Below are 17,606 nucleotides of genomic sequence, written 5' to 3'. Positions count from 1 at the left end.
CACCTCTCCTGACAGCTTCTTCCCTCCCAAGCCTACCACTTCCACTTCCAGCTCCTCAAAGCCTCCTGTCTTCTCCCTTGCCTCTCCCCACTAAATCCCAGGGTTACTCCCCTGCCCCACCTCACTCCAGTAAACTGCTCAAAGGGTCCTTAGTGCAAATGAGCAGCCAGGGTTCATCCAGGCCTAAGACCACCCAGTGAGGGCCGTAAACCACTGGCCCAAGCCCCATCCTCCTCTCAAACTTCCAAACAGCACCAGCGTGGCTGAACTCCTTAATCCATCCAGTGTCCCCCCCCACCACCACCCTGTGCTCAGGCCTAGGCACCCTCACTTCCCCTGTCCCCAGCTCACTTCCGGATCACAACATCCTCCACCTGGACATTGAAGATGCCACCCACATCTTCTGCCCAGCCCCAGGTATGTCTGCCTCCTGGACATCTCCTCCCCCAGGTGGCCACAGGTCTGGAAAACTCAGTCCATTCAACACTCCTGCAGTCCCACCAGCTTGCTGGGGGCATCACATGCACTTGGTCAAATACCACAGATCCAGACCATTGTGGCTGAGCCCCATCTGCAGATCCTGGCCCCGTGGGGTGACGAGGACATGTCTCTTCCTCACAGATCCTCCAGCCCCACTGCTGTCCTCCCCACGTCCTCTCATACTGACCTCCAGGAAAAATGTGTGTCCCTACATACCTGCTTTCCCGAAAAATTTTAATGATTATTTTTTCCAGAAATAGAGTTGTAAAATATTATTGATGATTTATTTCCATTAAATCCAGGAAAATAAGATTATAAATTGTCTTAGATATAGATAAAATAGTTAAGCTTAAAATAATGTGGAGTTTTAATGTACCTACTTTCAATTTTTTTCAACTATTTTAATGTTCCATAAAAATTTTACCATTAAAAACACACAAAAACATACATAGGAGTGGACATTTTCCTTTTGCTTCAGGTTCCAATATGGCTCGGCAGAGGTCTCTTGAGTCTTGTCTTTATTTAAAATTTTGATATTTTGTTTATCATGAGGGTTTTTTTTTTTTTTGCTGTGATTTTGAATTTAAAACGTATTGCATCAAAATATTACTTATCTTGATCACTGAACTTTTTGGCACCACCTTAAATTTTGCACCCAAAGGTGAGTGCCTCTTTTGCCTCACCCCAATCCCAGCCCTGCTATTATGTCCTAGCTTCAAGGGCTTCCAAGACCCATCATCTTCTGGAGGAAGCCTAGGCCCTCAGGCTGGCACTTGGCACCTGCCTATTGTCTCCCCACCCCGTGTCCCCTTTGCCTATTCCTGCCTTATTGAACTATGGCCCCCAAGCCCCTCTTTCTGGGCCTTATACACCCTACTCTCCCTGCCAGAATAAGCTTCTACCCCAGAACTTCTTGATCCAAGAATGTTCCTGTGAACATTTCCCAGGGCTCCTTTTTCCTTCAGCCCCTTTCAAGAGGCACAGGTTAGTCCCATGCCCCCAAGAGTGCTCCTGCCACGTCCGGCCAGGTGCTTCTCCCTGGAAGGGATGATCTTCCCATTCATGTCCAGCCCAACACTGGACACTTAATAAGTGCCCGTAACTCGTGATAATTAATGCTCTTCCCTTCCCCACAAGAAAGGACAGCTGGGGCCTGATGCAAAGGTTTATTGCTGAGTCTGTGCATCTATCTGAGGGGAGTGTGGATCGTGCTCTGGTCTTGCAAGACAGAAACCCCCCACCCCCCACTGCAGCATAGGTCCTGGCCCACAGGCATCAGCAAGGACTCGAGGCTTGATGAGGAAGTAGGGGGCAGGGATATAGGGACTTGGGCCTTTGTCCCTAACAAAATTCAGGCATGGCCCTCAGTTTTTCCTGCCAGCAAATGGGCCCTGAATGGAAAGGGTGAGAGGGACAAGAGGGTTACCTGGGTTTACTTATGACCCCACCTGAGGTAGACCCCTCTTGGGCCCAACCTGGGCCTCAGTCATGTCCCAGCCTGGGGCTGATCGATAGGAGCCGGACTCTGCCCCCAGCCACCCCTCAGGACAATTTGACCATTGGCCACAGCTGGTGTCAACAGTACCCTCCCTCAAAACACCGTCCCCTTGGCCGGCTGGCCTAGAGTACTGTGGGCGGGGTGGTGGTGAGGTAGGACATGGATCTGCTGTCCAAGGACAAGGACGGAGGGGGCAGAGCCTGTGGGTGGAGGGTCTAGGGGTTACTCTGAGCCTGCTGTATGGGGAAGGGTACAGCTTGAGTCTCTTCCTGGTGCCCATGGTCTCCCAGGCCTGCCTCCACTCATTAATTCATCTATGCAGGAGCTGCACAGGCCAGACTGACTTGGACTTTGGACTCATGAAGCTACTGAGAGGGACAGTCACTGGCCACCGGGTAGAGACAGGTGTCAGATTTGTCACATGGAGGTGGTAAGGCTGGAATGGGCTGATGGTCAGCAGCAGGCCTGCTTGGAGGAGGGATCTCTGCCTGCCCCCCCTGCTCTTCAGGAAACTGGGAGGGAGGGCTGTTTGCCGAGCCCAGACCCACCAGGTGAGTCATGGGCCCCCTGCGGAGAGACCTGTAGGAGATTGGTCAGTTGGGCATGCTGAGTCACTGTGAGCTCTAGCTGCCCCAAGTCCTGCCTGCTCCTAGCTGGGGCTGGCTGGGGTGGGTCCTGGAGGCCAGCACAGCCAGGCCGTGAAGGACAGCAGTCGGGTTGGGGGTACCTGGCTCTGGGAGACCTGGGAACCACGGGGGAGGGCTGGGGCCTCAAGGCTGGTGGGGCTCAGGGCTTTGGGTCTGTGGCGTGGCTGGTGGGGCCTCACGCTGGGGCCCAGGAGTCCTGGGGGCTGAGAGGCTCTTGTGTGCTAGGGCTACGAGGTGGCTAGGGCTACAGGGTGTCAGGGACACACGTGAGTTCAAGCACCTGTGAACAGAAAAAGGATGCCAGTCAACATCCCAGAGCTCCAAAATAATTGGTCTTAGGCTGAGAGGCACTGTGGAGGTGGGCTTGTAAGCAGTGACCCCTGGGGGATTGGGGTCAGGTCAAAAGAGATTAGGTGGGTGGGACTTATGCACCAGGGTCACGGGCTGTGGGCAGTGGGGTGGAACCTGAGGGGCCAGGATGGGGCCTGGGAATTGGGGGCCAGAAGCAGGCAGTGGAATGGGTCTGGAGAGATGGGGCAGGACCTGATGGCCTACAGTGGGACCTGTTGTAGTGAGGTGGAGTGAGGAGCTGGGGAGGCCGTGTAATAAGGTATTGAGACCAAGGGGCAAGACAGGGGAGCATCCCAGACCGCCAGGAACCCACCTCAAAAGAGGCCGCAATCTTTGAGGTTCTCCTTGATGATGATATCGGTGACAGCATCGAAGACAAACTTGACGTTCTGTGTGTCGGTAGCGCAAGTCATGTGGGAATAGATCTCCTTCACGTCGCGTCGCATGTTGAGCTCCAGGAACTGCACCTTGATGTAGTTGCCCGCGTCCTCGTACGTGTTGGGCCCTGGAAGGGAAGGGGAATGTGCTCACTCCATGTCCGCAGTCCTTCCTGCGACGGCAGAAGCTCAGGCCCACATCATGGGGTTGGGGCGCTGCCTGGCGGCCAGGCGAGGGGGTGCGGCTCTCACCGTCGTAATCAGGGAAGCAGATGCTGAGATGCGCCTTTTTTATCTTCTCTGAGAAAACGTCTTTCTTGTTGAGGAAGAGCACAATGGACGTGGTAGCGAAATAGCGGTGATTGCAGATGCTGTTGAACAGGTGCAGGCTCTCGTGCATGCGGTTCTGAGGAGAGCAGAAGCTGTCGGGCACCGGTAGTGGGGCACGGGCAGCTGCCCTGCGCGGCCGCGGCCCACAGGCTCCGGGGCACCCGGAGCCATCCAGCTCAGACAGCTCCAAGTCACCTCCCCTCCACTGCCCCCCTCAGCGGGGCTGCTAGCTGTCTTGAGTCCTCATTCAGACTGTTCTGGAAGGAATGTCCCCTCTCAGACGCTCCCCGCTCCTGCAGCACCGTCTCTGGCTTTCTGTCTCAGGCCTTGCTTGGCACTCACCACTTCGTCGTCCTCCACCAGCACCATGTCGTAGGCGCTCAGTGCCGCGATGAAGATGATACAGGTTACACCCTCGAAGCAATGGATCCATTTCTTGCGCTCAGAGCGCTGCCCGCCCACATCGAACATCCTATGGGACAATTGGGACCTGAACCCGTGCGCATCGAGCCCCCTGAACGCGCCCACAGGCATCCCCTGGCCTCCTTATGCTGACTGGGCGGCATTCGGATGGGACTGGCATGTGGAGGGCCCGAGACTTTCTGCGGGCAGGGCATCATAGAAGGAACAGGGGCTCTCGTAGGGATGGGGTCTCCGGGACCTGTCGGGGCCTCGGGGCGCTGCACTCGGGGCCAGACCCCTAGAGCGAGAGCAAGGGTGAGGGCTCGCCGGGTCGTACCGGAAGTGGAGGTCCTTGAAGGAGAACTGAGTCTCAATGATACCCGTGGTCTTGACACGCGAGCGCAGCACGTCCTGCTCAGTGGGCACGTAGCCCGGGGTTACCAGGCGCTCCAGGTCGGAGAGGTAGCTGCGGGAGACCGCGGAGGGTGGGTGGGTTGGGTGAAGGGGTGTGGCAGGGCCCTGCCCGCACCCCCAGAGCCCCGCCTGCGCTCTCACTAGCCCGCCGAGTCGTTGAGCTGGTACTCAGAGGCGCGTTCGAAACAGGCCTGGATACCCGAGTCCTTCCACAGCCGCTGGATGATGTCTGACATCTCCTTGGGCATCGTGCCCTCCTCGATGGTGTCCGCCATGTGCATCAGCTTCCGGGCGTCGTCCTGAGGGCAGGGTGGAAGTGGTTGGAGATGACCGTGGACTTGAGCCCAGTCTTGAGCCCCCGGAGGCCCCGCTCAGCCTGTCTCCCTGCACACCTGGCGCGCAGAGTCTCCATACTGGATGTTGAGCGTGGTCATGGCACGCACGATGGCGAGGATGGACTGCAGTGTGTTGCCGTAGATGATGGCAATGAACTCGAGGCACTCTTCCAGAGAGTACCCATCCTGGTGGATAATCCTATGGCCAGGGCAAGCCAAGTCAGGGCCAGGTGGATTGGTGGGAAAGGACAGGCCCCGTGGACACGCCCACCCCCAGAGGCCTCAGAAAGGGCAAGGGCACTCACTTCATCTGCTTGACAATGGTGCTCTTCCCGGACTCACCAGCACCTGGAAGGGAAGCCCCGCCTCAGAGCTGCACTGGCCACACCTCCCCACATCACTCCCCTAGCATCAAGGGCAGAAGGTGGGACCAGACATACTCAAGGCACCAGTCCAACCCCCCCCCCCCCCCCCCAGTTCTACCTGTTTCTCCCCCACCCCCCAAAGTAAGGTCCTGACACCTTTGAGGAAAAACATTTGTAAATGTCAAGAGTGACAGACGGAGGCAAAGACCTCAGTTGTGCGTTGAAACCTCCAAGACCCCTGGTATTCACTTTCTTGAGGAGTCTGAGACCAAAATAAAGAAAACCTGGAGCGCCACTTTGTGGAGAGTTCTGGTACTGTATGCAGGGGATTATTTGAGCCAGGTCAACCCCTGCTTTTCACCTGGTGTGGGGAGGGGAGTGTCTCAGAGGCTCAGAGAGAATTAGCGCCTTTGAGTGGGGGAGAAGACAGAGATGACAGCCCCTCTGAGCCTGCTCTCGCCAGGGCTTTGGGCACAGTTAATGAGATTTCTGGCTTAGCCTTTATGTCTTCCCTAGGGTGCTCTGGCCTGGTCCTTTTGCCCACATCCAGCTGCCTGACAGGACCCTGGAGAGCCTGGGTGGAACGTACACTGCCTTTTCAAAGCAGCTCCTTCTTCCACATGTGAGGAGGTAGTGGCCTGGAGGCACCGCGTCTCCCCACCTCTCCTCACTATCCATGAAACCATGGACATGATTTTATCTATTCTTCACTGGGCCTTAGTACCTCTGCACCCTCTTTAGGTCTGCCAACAACAAAGCTCTGGAATCTGAGGACCATTGTCTGTGGACTTGGGCAGTCCTAGGGGATGCCCACTCCCAGGTGGACTGTTACTGTCTTCCCAAGCGAGCAGCCCTATTTTGGTGCTCCCAAGAAAGCCCCTGGTTTCTGATGCCTGCCTAACAGGACTTCTCCAGAGGGGAGGGAGCTGAGGGAGGGCCCTCTGGAGAGGGGTTCCAAGGGATACCCAGCCTTGGGGAGTTGGGGTATCACCTATTAGACCCAGCCTTGCCTGGCCAGGGCTCCCATTCTGTTTCCTGACCTGTCTCAAGGTCATTCTGCTTCCCAAGTCACCCCTATTTCACAGAAGGGCTATCTGCTGACCCCCCAGGCCTCTGACCTGGTGGCAGTGGCCCCACCTGGGCCCACACCCGTACCCAGAAGCAGCAGTTTCACGGTTCGAGCATCCTTCTCGGCATCTTCTTTTAGCTTCTTTTCCAGCTCCCTTGAGTGCTTCTCCTCGGCGCTGGCCCCAGCCCCCATGGTCCCGGCAGCGGGTGAACAGGGTGGTTAAGTTGGTTCCTCTAGATGGAGGGGATCCCCAGAGCCAGGCTCAGGCCAGCCTCAGGCCTCCGCAGACACCCTTCTGGCCCCAAGACTGGCAATCAACTGGCCCCCCCACAGACCTGTGCAGGCCCTGGTGGGGCTGCTTAGTGGGATTTAGGGGCCAGGGGTTCCCAAGAGCCAATGAGAGACAAGGACAGGTGAATCCAGCTCAGCCCCCAGCCCTTCTAATCAGGGTGGCATGGCCCCAATCTCTCAACTGCTGACTCTGCACCCCTCTCTTCCTGCCCCAACCCTCTAAGAGAGATCCTGGGGACAGTCCAGCCCGTGAGCCAGAGCAGGGAGTTGTGTTCCATAGGGTGAAAGCTTAGAAGGGGAGAATAGGACCTTGAGTCCCTAGGGTGGGGACAGTTGGGGTGGGGCTGGCAACAGGGAGTAGAGGGAGAAGCAAGCATGGAGCACCTGCCCCTGCCCAGCCCTGGACTCAGTGCTGCTCCTTATTTTGTAAGCTCACATGGTCCCCGGTGAATGGGTACCTACATCATCAGCCCCATTTTACTGATGACGAAGTAGAGGCTCAGACGGTCACATAGAAGGAAGTGGTTGAGAAGGGCTGGGTGACTCGAGACCAGGGTTCCATGCTCTGCAGAGAGTCAAGAAGGAAAGCAGGGAATTGCATTTGCCTGGTACTGAGGGCTGGATCTCACCTGGGGAGGGCCTCTACATAACTCCATGATTCCAACAGACTTGGGGTGGGGGCGTACATGTCCACTGTGTGTGCCTGGGTGTGTGTGCGGCTATCCTTTGCTGGCATCAACCAAAGCAATGACATGACACATTTGTCCGTATGTATACTTGTGTGTACACATGTGCCTGTTTGTGCCATTGAGTACATGTGTGCCTACGCATGCCTTTGTACATGTGTGCATGTGTGTAGGCATGGTTTTATTTGTTTTTCCTTATGTGCACATGTGCTTCTATGTGTACCTTGCTGTGCTTATGTGGATTAACATGTGCATTTGTGTATTTGTGTATGGATGTATGGATGCTTGTACATGAGCAGTGCATGCATTAGCATGCACATGCCTATTTTTGCCTGTGCTTATGTAAGCACGTGCCTGTGCACATGTGCATTTCTACATGTGTATGTGTGCATACTTGCATGTGCCTGTGCCTATGTGTACATGTGTATCTGACCGCAACAAGATCCCTGACTTGCAGAGATGGCCGGGCTCTTCCAGAGAATGTTTTGCAGGCCTGTTGTCACATGTCTGCTAGTCCCAGAGCAGGTCTGGTGCTCCCAGGGGCAAGGAGGAGTGGAACTCATCTCCCATCCTTCTCCTGATCTGTTCCTTGTGTGTGTTCTAGGATTTGCCTAAGGGCATCTGTAGGGCATGCCTGCCTCAGCTTAGGGGGCCTAGATTCTGTATTCAGGTTCAGATGGCACAAGAAGTACTGCTAGGTGGAAGAGGTTCAACTGAGCCTAACGTGTTGAGTTCCCAGGCTCTGGAGATTTCCCACCTCCTATATAAAGACCCAAACCCTGGGCTCTCAAGGCTCCCTCCAGAGACCCTGACCCTCCTGGCTGGACTCCTCTGGGACACCTAGCTGCCTTTCAGTACTCAACTCTGCTGCAGACCCAAGAGACCACGAGGGGGTGCCAGGGCCTCAGATCCTGAGTGTTAGAGACTGTCCCTAAACATGTGGGAAATGGATACTGGCTCCTACCAGAGGCTGATGGCTTCACATCTACACTATGGGGTGGGTGGGTGGGTGGGGTCTGTCCAGGAACAACCGATTATCTGTGCCACTTTCAGCTTCCAGCTTCTACCCATCCCCTACCCGCCACATTGTAAGTGGGCTCTGGCAGGGATTTGGGGCAGTGCAGGAGCCCAGGTTTGTTGAACCAGCACAAATCTGGTTTCTGCCTATTGGGTTTATTTAAAGTGGGGCCATTCGCTGCCTCCCAGTCCCCACCTGGCTCCCCTTGCCTGCCAGGTATGGCTGTAAGCCCTGCTGGACCCATGGGCCTTCCCAGCTCTTAGCTTCCTCGGCCAGGTCTTGACTCATTCAATTTGGCCCAGGGCCCCCGGCCCCACTTCCTCCTCTCCAGAGGCACCCCACCTGTCCTGGTCTTCACCACCTCTGGACATTTGCTCATGCCAGGCCCTCTGCTGAGAGCTGGCTGGAAGGAAGCAGGAAGGATGGGAATTTTGTCAATTCTCAGGGCAGGGGCAGCCAGACTGTGAGGGCTGTGGCTTTGTCTTGCCAATTCTTAGCCCTTAGAGCCTGGCACAAAGCCCACCTCAAAGGCAGGTAAGAAAGCAGTGTTGAACAAACAGTCAAACCTGTGAACAAACGAATGGAAGCTGAGCTTGCAAGAGAGGTGTGGGAATGATGGTCAGACCACATAAAGGGGGGCAGGAAGGACAGGATCTGGGCATGGGCTGAACCCCCATCCTCCCTCCCCTGCCAAGGAGAAAAGCCAAAGTCCAGTCCCAGAGCCAGTGTTTATTAGCAAGATGGAACGCAAGGGCGGCTGTGGCCTGGGCAGCCGAGGGCCACCAGGAGCCCCTACCCACCTACCCCGAAGCCCCCCAGAGCTATTTACACCCATCATCTGAAGTGGTGGGCAGAAGGGAGCCCTGGGGAGCCCCTGAAGGCCCCAGGCCTCCACCATAGCCCCCTCTCCCCTTGACCCTACCTGAACCTGCCCCTCTGCTATTCTCCCAGCCCCCAAGTCACAGTGGCCCAGAAAAAGGGAAGAGGAGGTAGAGTGGTCAGGCAGGGAGGGAAGGAGGGGCTGGAAGTGCACCCCACCCAGGCAGGGCTCCTCTGCTCCTGTCCCCAATAAATAGAGAATAAATACCCGGGAAGGGGCTGGCCTTGACTGAGTGCCCCCTCCCAGGCAGGGGCCGGCCTCCTGTGTCGGCCCCTTCTTCCCTTCTCTGAGTGCATCTGAGCCCCCCACCCCCGCTCCCAGTCTCCAAAGCAGTCCTCGAATCCACGTCTATGCCAGTGGCACAGGCTGATAGCACACACTGGCAAAGGTGTGCAGTCTGTTCCCTGTCCGGGTAGAGCTTGCTCCCTCCTTGTGTCCTGTAGATCCCGGCGATGGCTGTTGAGCATGTAGACTCCCAGCTGAGTCTGGGGACTGTGTGGTCCTGGCCTGGCCCTGCCAACTGGCTGGGCCTGGTTAAGTGGGCTCTGTTTCCTGCCGTCTCTGACCAGCATGGGTCTAAGTTTTGGACGGTGCTGCCGCTGAGGCAGGCTATATACAACCCACCAATAAATACTGTCTTTGCAGGGGCAGGGTGTGTATAGAATATAGATATTTTATATATATATATATATCTATATATATATATATATCTTTTATATTAAAAGGGACAAGGCCTAGGCTGGCCCATTTCAGGGCTCAGACAGCTGGCCTCATGTGTCTGGAGGGTGGTGACGGCGGTTCCGGGGCTTTTTCTGGTCCTGGGGTTCAGGAGGCCTGGGTGCCCCCGGGGCCTCCCTGGGGCTTGGGGGCACATGGCGCCAGTAGCCCTGGCAGTACTGGTGGATGAGGCCCACTTCCGGCTGGGCCAGCAGTTGGGCCAGCTCCTGGTAAGGGGGTGTTGGGGGGCCGGCGCCTGGCAGTGGTGGGGCGCTCACAGCTGGCGGTGGGAAGAGGGCAGCATGGACGGCATCCCGACCCAGGACGTGCAGCTGTACCCGTGTGACGACATGCTTGAAGTTGTTCTCGGTGGCAGTGCAGGAGTAGAGGCCGCGGTCACTGAGCTGCAGGGCGCGAAGCAGCAAGCCCTGCTCTGTGCGCAGGAAGCGGTCCTCCGCACGAATCTGCAGGGGCAGGGAGTGGGGGCTCAGGGGTTGTGTGACCACTCGGCTGCCTAGCCAGCTCCCAGAGCAGACCCCTTCTGTGCCCATTCCATGGAGGGGCTCTCATGTGGAATTTCCATATACCAAGAAAATCCCACAGTAGTTTTCCACATAACATCTGAATAGGCATCCACACACATTTCCATTTCAGGATCATAAGGGGATTTCTGTACAACAAGAGAATTTTGGAGCAATCACAAAGAATTTCTTTTTAATGGGAACTGGCGTATCCATATAGAATTTCCACGTAAGGAGAGATGCATAGAAGGCATTTCCATAAAATGAGGGCTACCCCACAGAATTCCCATATACTAGAGTTCAACCACATGACATTTCCATATAATGAGGTATACCTCCAATGGAGCACACACATGGAATTTTCATGTAAATAGGCATTAAGCGGTTTCCATATAATGCGGAAATCCCAGAGTTTCCATATAACTAGATTCACCTGAATGATTCCCACATAGGGAAGGGAACTTGGAAGGGCTTTCTTAGAATGGGGGCTGCTCCAGGTCGGCTCCTATATCACATTTCACCCACAGGGAATTTCTACTGCACAGGGGACTCCCACATCTGTGGTGGGGGCTGTGGAGTACAAGAAATCACCTCACGGCGCCGGTCACTGGGATCTCGCTGGAACAGCCACTTAACTGTGGCCTGGGGCGAGCGAGGCTGGCATTCGAGGAAGGCTGCACTCCCAGCCACACCGTACTGCACAGACTCCACGGTATTCTTGTTGGCTGTGGAACAAGGGGGCTCTGCATGAAAGCAGCATTGCCTCTGGGCAGACTGTAGGGTGGCCAGAGGTAGGTGCCAAGGGGCATATACAGGGACATCCACCCTGTATAAAGACAGGGCTGCACTATCAGGCACCCACTTCTTGAGGGAGTGGCTAGGGACATCCCATCTCTAAAATCCCAAGCCCCCTTACGCCCATGGACCACGTGAGAATCCTTCCCTGGGAGCAGCTCCATGGGCCTCACAGGGTTCTACACTGTGAGGAGTGCCCAGTGGTGAGTCACAGCACACTCACCGTTGGAGTTGAACCCGCGACACTGCCTGATGGGGTTCCCATGCCGGACATCCTGCCGGCGGCTCCGCCTAGATGAGGATAGCGCCTCAGCAAGTATTCTCAAGCAAGTTTGCCACCCCCCCCAGGCCCCTGTACCCCCAAGACTCCAGGCAGGAATCCCATCCATAAACTCCCCTAGGGTGATATATCCACCACCAAACCCCCAGGACAGGGCCCTGGGTCCGGTGGCTAAAATTCCAAGGGCCTGGGGGTCCACACCTCTTGGAAGACGCTGTGTAGCGGGAACAGGCCTGGCCATCCCAGGCACAGTAGGGGTCCCGGGCGAGGCAGCAGTCGGCACAGGCAGCCCCATATGCCTGGCAGCGGTGCAGGCTCAGGTGTGTGACACCCACAGCTGAGGCCACGTACAGTTGTTGCTGAGAGCAGGGGGAGGGGCTTGTCAGTTGCCTTCCCACAGCCAGCCCCCATCACGTTCCATGCCTCAGTTTCCCCATCCCTATGCCAAGGGCAGGACCCCAAGGGAGAACAGGCTCTGTCCCTACCCCCAGCCCACCTCACCAAAACTCACCCTCTTGGAAGAGATGGTCATGGTCTTAACAGGTGCTGGGTCCTGAAAAAAGATAGGGATTAGTTTGGGGCCCTGGGGACGCCCTCCTTGCCCTGACCTAGAGGTCTGAAGTCTGAAGTCAGAAGCTGATACCAAGGAGGGCCAGGGTGAGACGAACAGTTCTGGGTGTCATACCCACCTTGAAGACCTCCACCTCCTCCAGCATTAGCTCCTCCATCTCCTGGTCATCCTTGGGCAACACGATGACCTTCTGCACTGTCCCGCGGTCTGGAACGGGCCGGGCAGGGCCTCAGTGGGGCTGAGGACACTGGGGAAGGGGTACCAGCCTCAGCCCCTTCCCCCACCAGGGCCCCAACCCCCCAAGGGCAGTGGAGCAGAAGCTCTGTGCCAAGGTTGAAGAAGTTCCCCTGGATGTCAGGGGCCCAAGATAATGGGGGAGGGGGTCACGGCCAGGGTCTGCCCCTCCCACCCCAGACCCTCAATTTGGGCACTGCTGAGCATAGGATGCTGGAGGCATTTCCGTGTTGAGGGACTGGAACTGTGATGGGCACACCTGCGCATGTGCACACGAGAGCATGTATGTCGGTATCTGGACCCACATATCCTAGAGGTGTCTGCCACCTGTCCCCTCTTTCCTGACCATTCACGGGTCCCCAGATGCCCAGTTTCCCTGCTCTCCCAGCCCCTGGGGGGTTGGGGATGGTGATGGGGTTTCTTTTCTCAGTTATCTAGGCTCCAAAGGATGAAGGTAGCAGAGTTGACCTTGGCAAGCTTGTGGCAACCCCTAGCAGGGTAGGTCCCAGCCCCATAGATCAGCACCCTCCACCCACTGGGCCCAGCGTGGGAGGGACCGGGAGCAGCAGTGGGTACCTGTGCCCAGGAAAAGCACCTCATAGCGCCCATCGGCTGCATCCACCTGGTCCACGGCGACAGTGGTGAGCCGATAGGGAGCGCCTGTGCGGACGACCAGGGGCCGCCGCTGCAGAGGATACACAGCTTGGTACATGAGCGGGTGGCTGCGCATGAAGTTGATCACTTCATCAGGGTAGTCCTTGGTGGACTTCATGGATGGTGTGAAGGTTCCGCCAGGGCACTGCAGGCAGGTGATGAGCGTCAGGCCTGGGTGGGGCTTGCTGGAGCCCTTAGCTTCAGGAGACGCCTCTCCTTTGTCTGTCCCCATCACATCCACCTGCTCTGCTCCTCAGAGGTCCCATCCAGGATTTTCCCCCTCACCCAGCCCCTCTGCAGATCCTGCTCTAGCAGAGGTCCCAAGGTCCCACACAACCAAATTCCACAGCCACCTCCCTGGCCTCATGCACCAGGACCTTGTGGTATTAGGCAGAGCTGACCACTCCTTTTCCACGTCTTCACTCCCCACCCTGCTGTCTCCTTCCTCCAGTCTGCTCCTCACCCCCACCCACCCCTCCTCAAGGGACTATAGCTCCCAGTTCCTTTAACACCCTACGCATGCTCTGCCCTTCGTTGGTACTTTTCCCTCAGCCTGCTCTGCACCCCTGCTCAACTCCAGCCCATCCTTCTGGCCTCCAAGTTCACCATTGGGGGAAGCATTCCCTGGCCTCTGCTCAGACCAGCTCCCCCATCCCAGCCCTGCCCACACAGAGCCACAACAGATCATGCGGTTCTCCTGCTTAGACTCTTGCAGAGGCCCACATCACACCAAGATTAAGTGAGTCACCTCCCACCGCCTCAGAGGCCCTGCAGGCTGGACCTTGCCCACCCTCATCTCCCTGGCTACAATTAGTCACCTACGCCAACTCCAGCCTGCCCTCCAGCTTTGTCTTGGCTCCCAAACAGCACCCCCTCCAAGCAGCCTGCCACACCCGGCTGTCATCTTTGTTTCAGGGTCCTGGCTGGGTTCTTCACAGCCTGACACTGTGTAAGTGGTATTTCGTTTCATTTTATTTATTTTTTTAAGTAAGCTCTATGCCCAACATGAGGCTCAAACTCATGACCTCAAAATTAAGAGTCGCATGCTCTACTAACTGAGCCAGCCAGGCGCCTGTTTTGTTTTGTTTTAAATGTCAGCTTTATTTGAATGGATACATGGTAGATTGATTTGTTTGTATGCTCTGCCTCCCCCACCTGGCCAGGAGCTCCATGATAGTGGGGCCCATGTCTACAAAGGGGCTAACCCAAAGCAGGCCTCATAGAAAAGGGAAAGGTGGAATGACTGGGGTCCTCACCGTGCCAGGCCGTGGGTAGGGCATCTTCCCTGAGAATGGCATCCACTGGTAGTTGGGGCCCTCTTTGTGGGCAAAGGGCCCGTTGAAGACCATGCGGATATCAGCCATGGAGTAGACACACACAGCAGAGCCTCGGAACACGGAGCTGCGGGCAGGGCAGGCGGCTGCTGTGGGCAGGGCAGACCCTCGGCCCAGGGCCTCTTCCCAGCCTGCCCCCACCCCACAGCCTGCCACCAGGCAGAGGTCCTCCACAAGTCATATAATCCCCCAATCCAGCCACACCCTGCCACAGCCAGCCCCGGCCCCAGCCTCACCCCGAGGAGGTAAAGACAGCATAAATGACCGGGTTCCTCACATCCTGTGTCTGCTGGACAAACACATCCTCTGTGGGCAGAGGGAGAAGACACTGGGAGGGTGCATTAGCCAGGAGTCCCAGGGCCTTGCCAACTCCTGCCCAGGGGGCCCACCAAAGGTGCCCTGACCACCCATCCAGCCCCCACCCCTCCCACAGCAGCCACAGGACCCAGCCTGCCTGCTGGTTACTCACGGAGCTCATCGAAGTGAGTCTCAATGCCATCCTCGCCAGGCACAGAGCACACCAGTCGCGCCTTCAGGAACGTGCTCCACTTATTGACCAGGCAGCAATGGCCACCGTCATCATTCTGGGGACAGACAGGGAGCAGGGTCAGATCAGCTCTCACCCCCTGCTGGAGTAGGGCTGCTGGAGCTGGCACTGGGTTGGGAGGCGGGGAGATGGGGCCCTGCCAGCGCATACCAAGCAGATGCGCCCAATGCGGGCATACACGGCGGGGCTCTGCGGCGCCTCTGCCGATCGCTCGCGGAAGAAGAAGTAGAGCTTGTCGTCGTTGCGCTCGGCGCTGTCAGGGATGAGCTCAGCGTGGATGAATGAAGGGTCTGTAGGTAGGCAGTGGTCAGCTGGGCAAGTGCTCCTCCAACAAAGCCTCTTTCCCCAACAGAATCCCAGGACAAGTACAGGAACAGCCCCTGCTCTTCCCCATCCCAGGCAGTCACAGGGCCAGACCCCCCATGAGTGCCTCTTGAAGATCTTGCCCCATCCTAGATGTGCTGCCCACCCAGGGTCTTGTAAGCTGCCCTCACCATTCAGCCACCGAGAGTTGTACTGATCTGTGCGCATGGCCGTCTGCTTTCCCAGCGTGCGGAAGATGGCTGCATCGGTGCCCATGAAGTCGATGTACACACCAGCATAGAGCTCCTCATCTGTGGGCGGGCAGGTGGGTCAGTTAGGGGATCCCTTTGTTAGGACCAGGGTACAGCGCAAATGACCTTCAGAGCAGGGTCCGATCTTCCCCTCAGGCTCCCCTGGGCATGACTGTCTCATCAGCGGGGTGCTGGTAAATGTTTAACAACTGGCTCTGAGGACTGCCTGGGTGGCTCAGTCAATTGAGTGGCTGAGCAATTAAGCATCCAACTTCAACTCAGGTAATGATCTCACTGTGAGTTCGAGCCCTGCTTCAGGCTCACTGCTGTCAGCGCAGAGCTGGCTTCAGGTCCTCTGTCCCCCTCTCTCTCAAAAAAAAAAAATAAATAAATAAACATACATACATTTATTTATTTATTTTAAAAAATGTTTATTTATTTTTGAGAGAGAGAGAGAGAGAGTACGAGCTGGGAAGTGGCAGAGAAAGGGAGACAGAGGATCCAAAGCAGGTTCTGCACTGATAGCAGGGAGCCCAACGTGGGTCTTGAACTCATGAACCACGAGATCATGACTTGAGCCAAAGTTGGACGCTTAACCAGCTGAGCCACCCAAGTGCCTCCAAAATAAATAAACATTAAAAACAAAAAACAAAAAACAAAAAACCTGGCTCTGCGAGGGTTGGGATTAGCAGCAATTGGCTCTGATTAGTAGTGAGAGCCAATTTCTGTAGTGTAAATACTCCCACCATGGCTGATTTCAAGCTACTAACTTGGGGTCACTGACAGTGGAGCCGGGAGAGCTGCCAACACTATGATATAGTATTTCTACCCCACAAATACAACAGATGCAAATAACCTCAAGAACAAAGATAATGATAAAATGTAGTAAAATAATTTGGAAGTAATGAGTTTTGAGTATTTTTACCTTTGTTTCAAGGTAATTTATTTGTAAATTATAGAATTTAATTTTTAGTAATAACTGTGTTTAGTAAGAGCTGGCTCACAAAATACCTGAAAATTTGCAGATTTAGTAACCATGCTGGCTCTAGACTTGCCCAGGGCAGGCCCTGCCTTCCCCCATCAGACTCCCTGGTCAGGGCTCTGCCATCAGGCTGACCTTTTCACTCACCAAGACGGGGAGGATAATGACTCCCACCCCCACCCCAAGACCCTTCCCAAGCTTGGAGGTGGCACAGTGCTCAGCAGTTGCTCTGAGAGGCAGACTGGGTCGGGCTGCCAGAAAACAGGCAGAGTACAGGGACCAGGGGCCTGGTGGGCTCACCCAACCTGGCAGTAGGGGCAGCAGCTACTCATGAGGTCCCAGGCAGGACCCCTCCTCAGAGAACACTCTCCCAACTCTCCTGGGCCAGACCCGACACAAACCTGCCCCCCCCCCCCCCCCCCCCCCCCCGCTGGTCAGAGGGCCACGACTCTCCATCCGTGCTTCCTTGTGGGGCTCTCCCAGCCTCCCAGACAAACCAAGAATGTATAGGGAACCACTCCCCTCATACCTCTCCCAGTACAGACCAAGCTTCTCTTCTCTCTTAGGTGGCCTGTGGCTGGGAGGGTTCTGGCCTTTGCATGGACACTATTTTAGGGTAGGATCTGGCCCCCCCTTGTACCCTCTTCTGGGGGTACCCACTCTGGAGAGAGGCTCACACCACTAGTCTCTACCCCTCAGCTCACACTGGGGTCTGGTCTATAACCCTCCCCCTGACAGGTGGGGCCCCATGGGAGGGTTCAGGGATGGCATGGTCATGGTCTCTGCCCTGAGGTAAGTGTTGGTGCCATGACCCCCATTCCAGAGGCAGAGGCCACGCACTTAGGCTGTAGAACCAGGGTGGGGTGGAGGCACTCACTGATGAGGGCTGAGGCCGTGTCCAGCTTGGGGTCGTACGGACACTTGCCCTTCCCTGACTCGAGTCTCTCGGGCTCCAGGTAGAAGATGTAATCCTGCAGGGCAGAGGGGAGCTCAGCATCGTCCAAGCTGGTCCCACAGCTGGGGAGGGCAAGGGTCATCAGGCTCCCAGGGTGAGAGCAGGCCCCGAGGGACACCCTGAAGCCACCCCTTCACTCCCCAGATATCCTTGTGTTTTAACTGTCCAGCCAGATCTCCCAGGGCAGGGCCACACTGCACGTTCCAAGGGAGCTACTTCCTGGTCTCAGATAAGACCTGGGAATCAGGGGCTGAAGCCCCTCCATGCCAACTGGTTCAGGATGACTCTGGTCAGGGCCCCCTTGGGCTTGACCTGAGCT

At 56.3% G+C, this 17,606-nt stretch overlaps 2 protein-coding genes across 4 annotated transcripts in view; both read right to left on the bottom strand.

The window, feature by feature from the left end:
* Positions 1 to 1,649: 1,649 nt before the first annotated feature.
* GNAT1 (G protein subunit alpha transducin 1) lies at positions 1,650 to 7,306 on the bottom strand. Of its 2 annotated transcripts, XM_042927517.1 has the most exons (10): positions 7,022 to 7,306; positions 6,355 to 6,501; positions 5,140 to 5,182; positions 4,892 to 5,033; positions 4,641 to 4,798; positions 4,423 to 4,551; positions 4,026 to 4,155; positions 3,606 to 3,759; positions 3,290 to 3,481; positions 1,650 to 2,905 (listed from the first exon to the last, which is right to left on the bottom strand). In XM_042927517.1, exons 2-9 carry the CDS (start codon positions 6,458 to 6,460, stop codon positions 3,291 to 3,293), a joined length of 1,053 nt encoding a protein of 350 aa, XP_042783451.1. In that variant the 5' UTR covers positions 6,461 to 6,501; positions 7,022 to 7,306; the 3' UTR covers positions 1,650 to 2,905; position 3,290. The 2 variants fall into 2 exon arrangements, with proteins under 2 accessions (XP_042783451.1, XP_042783452.1); XM_042927518.1 differs by lacking the exon at positions 7,022 to 7,306 and having other exon boundaries at positions 6,355 to 6,541.
* A 1,666-nt stretch (positions 7,307 to 8,972) lies between these two features.
* SEMA3F (semaphorin 3F) overlaps positions 8,973 to 17,606 on the bottom strand; it is a 29,242-nt gene continuing 20,608 nt past the window's right edge. For both annotated transcript variants that reach the window (XM_042929439.1, XM_042929441.1), the window contains 13 exons: positions 17,210 to 17,303; positions 15,291 to 15,410; positions 14,947 to 15,086; positions 14,719 to 14,833; positions 14,486 to 14,555; positions 14,172 to 14,316; positions 12,838 to 13,060; positions 12,146 to 12,234; positions 11,968 to 12,009; positions 11,658 to 11,815; positions 11,400 to 11,467; positions 10,973 to 11,106; positions 8,973 to 10,324 (listed from right to left, as the gene is read on the bottom strand). In XM_042929439.1, coding sequence (XP_042785373.1) covers positions 9,914 to 10,324; positions 10,973 to 11,106; positions 11,400 to 11,467; positions 11,658 to 11,815; positions 11,968 to 12,009; positions 12,146 to 12,234; positions 12,838 to 13,060; positions 14,172 to 14,316; positions 14,486 to 14,555; positions 14,719 to 14,833; positions 14,947 to 15,086; positions 15,291 to 15,410; positions 17,210 to 17,303 — 1,809 coding nt within the window. In that variant the 3' untranslated portion in view covers positions 8,973 to 9,913. The remainder of the gene's footprint in view (positions 10,325 to 10,972; positions 11,107 to 11,399; positions 11,468 to 11,657; positions 11,816 to 11,967; positions 12,010 to 12,145; positions 12,235 to 12,837; positions 13,061 to 14,171; positions 14,317 to 14,485; positions 14,556 to 14,718; positions 14,834 to 14,946; positions 15,087 to 15,290; positions 15,411 to 17,209; positions 17,304 to 17,606) is intronic.

This window comes from Panthera leo, chromosome A2 (genome assembly GCF_018350215.1).
Source record: "Panthera leo isolate Ple1 chromosome A2, P.leo_Ple1_pat1.1, whole genome shotgun sequence".
Taxonomy (NCBI): domain Eukaryota; kingdom Metazoa; phylum Chordata; class Mammalia; order Carnivora; family Felidae; genus Panthera; species Panthera leo.
The sequence above is the reverse complement of the archived record's forward strand: the minus strand, read 5'-3'. Positions and strand labels throughout refer to the sequence as shown.

Excerpts from the sequence above, each read along its gene's own strand:
- GNAT1 (XM_042927517.1), bottom strand. The coding sequence starts at position 6,460 with ATGGGGGCTGGGGCCAGCGCCGAGGAGAAGCACTCAAGGGAGCTGGAA. Across the intron at positions 4,156-4,422 it reads TTCAAGGACCTCCACTTCCG|GATGTTCGATGTGGGCGGGC; the intron begins GTACGACCCGGC and ends ATTGTCCCATAG. Across the intron at positions 3,482-3,605 it reads CTGCTTCCCTGATTACGACG|GGCCCAACACGTACGAGGAC; the intron begins GTGAGAGCCGCA and ends CTTCCCTTCCAG.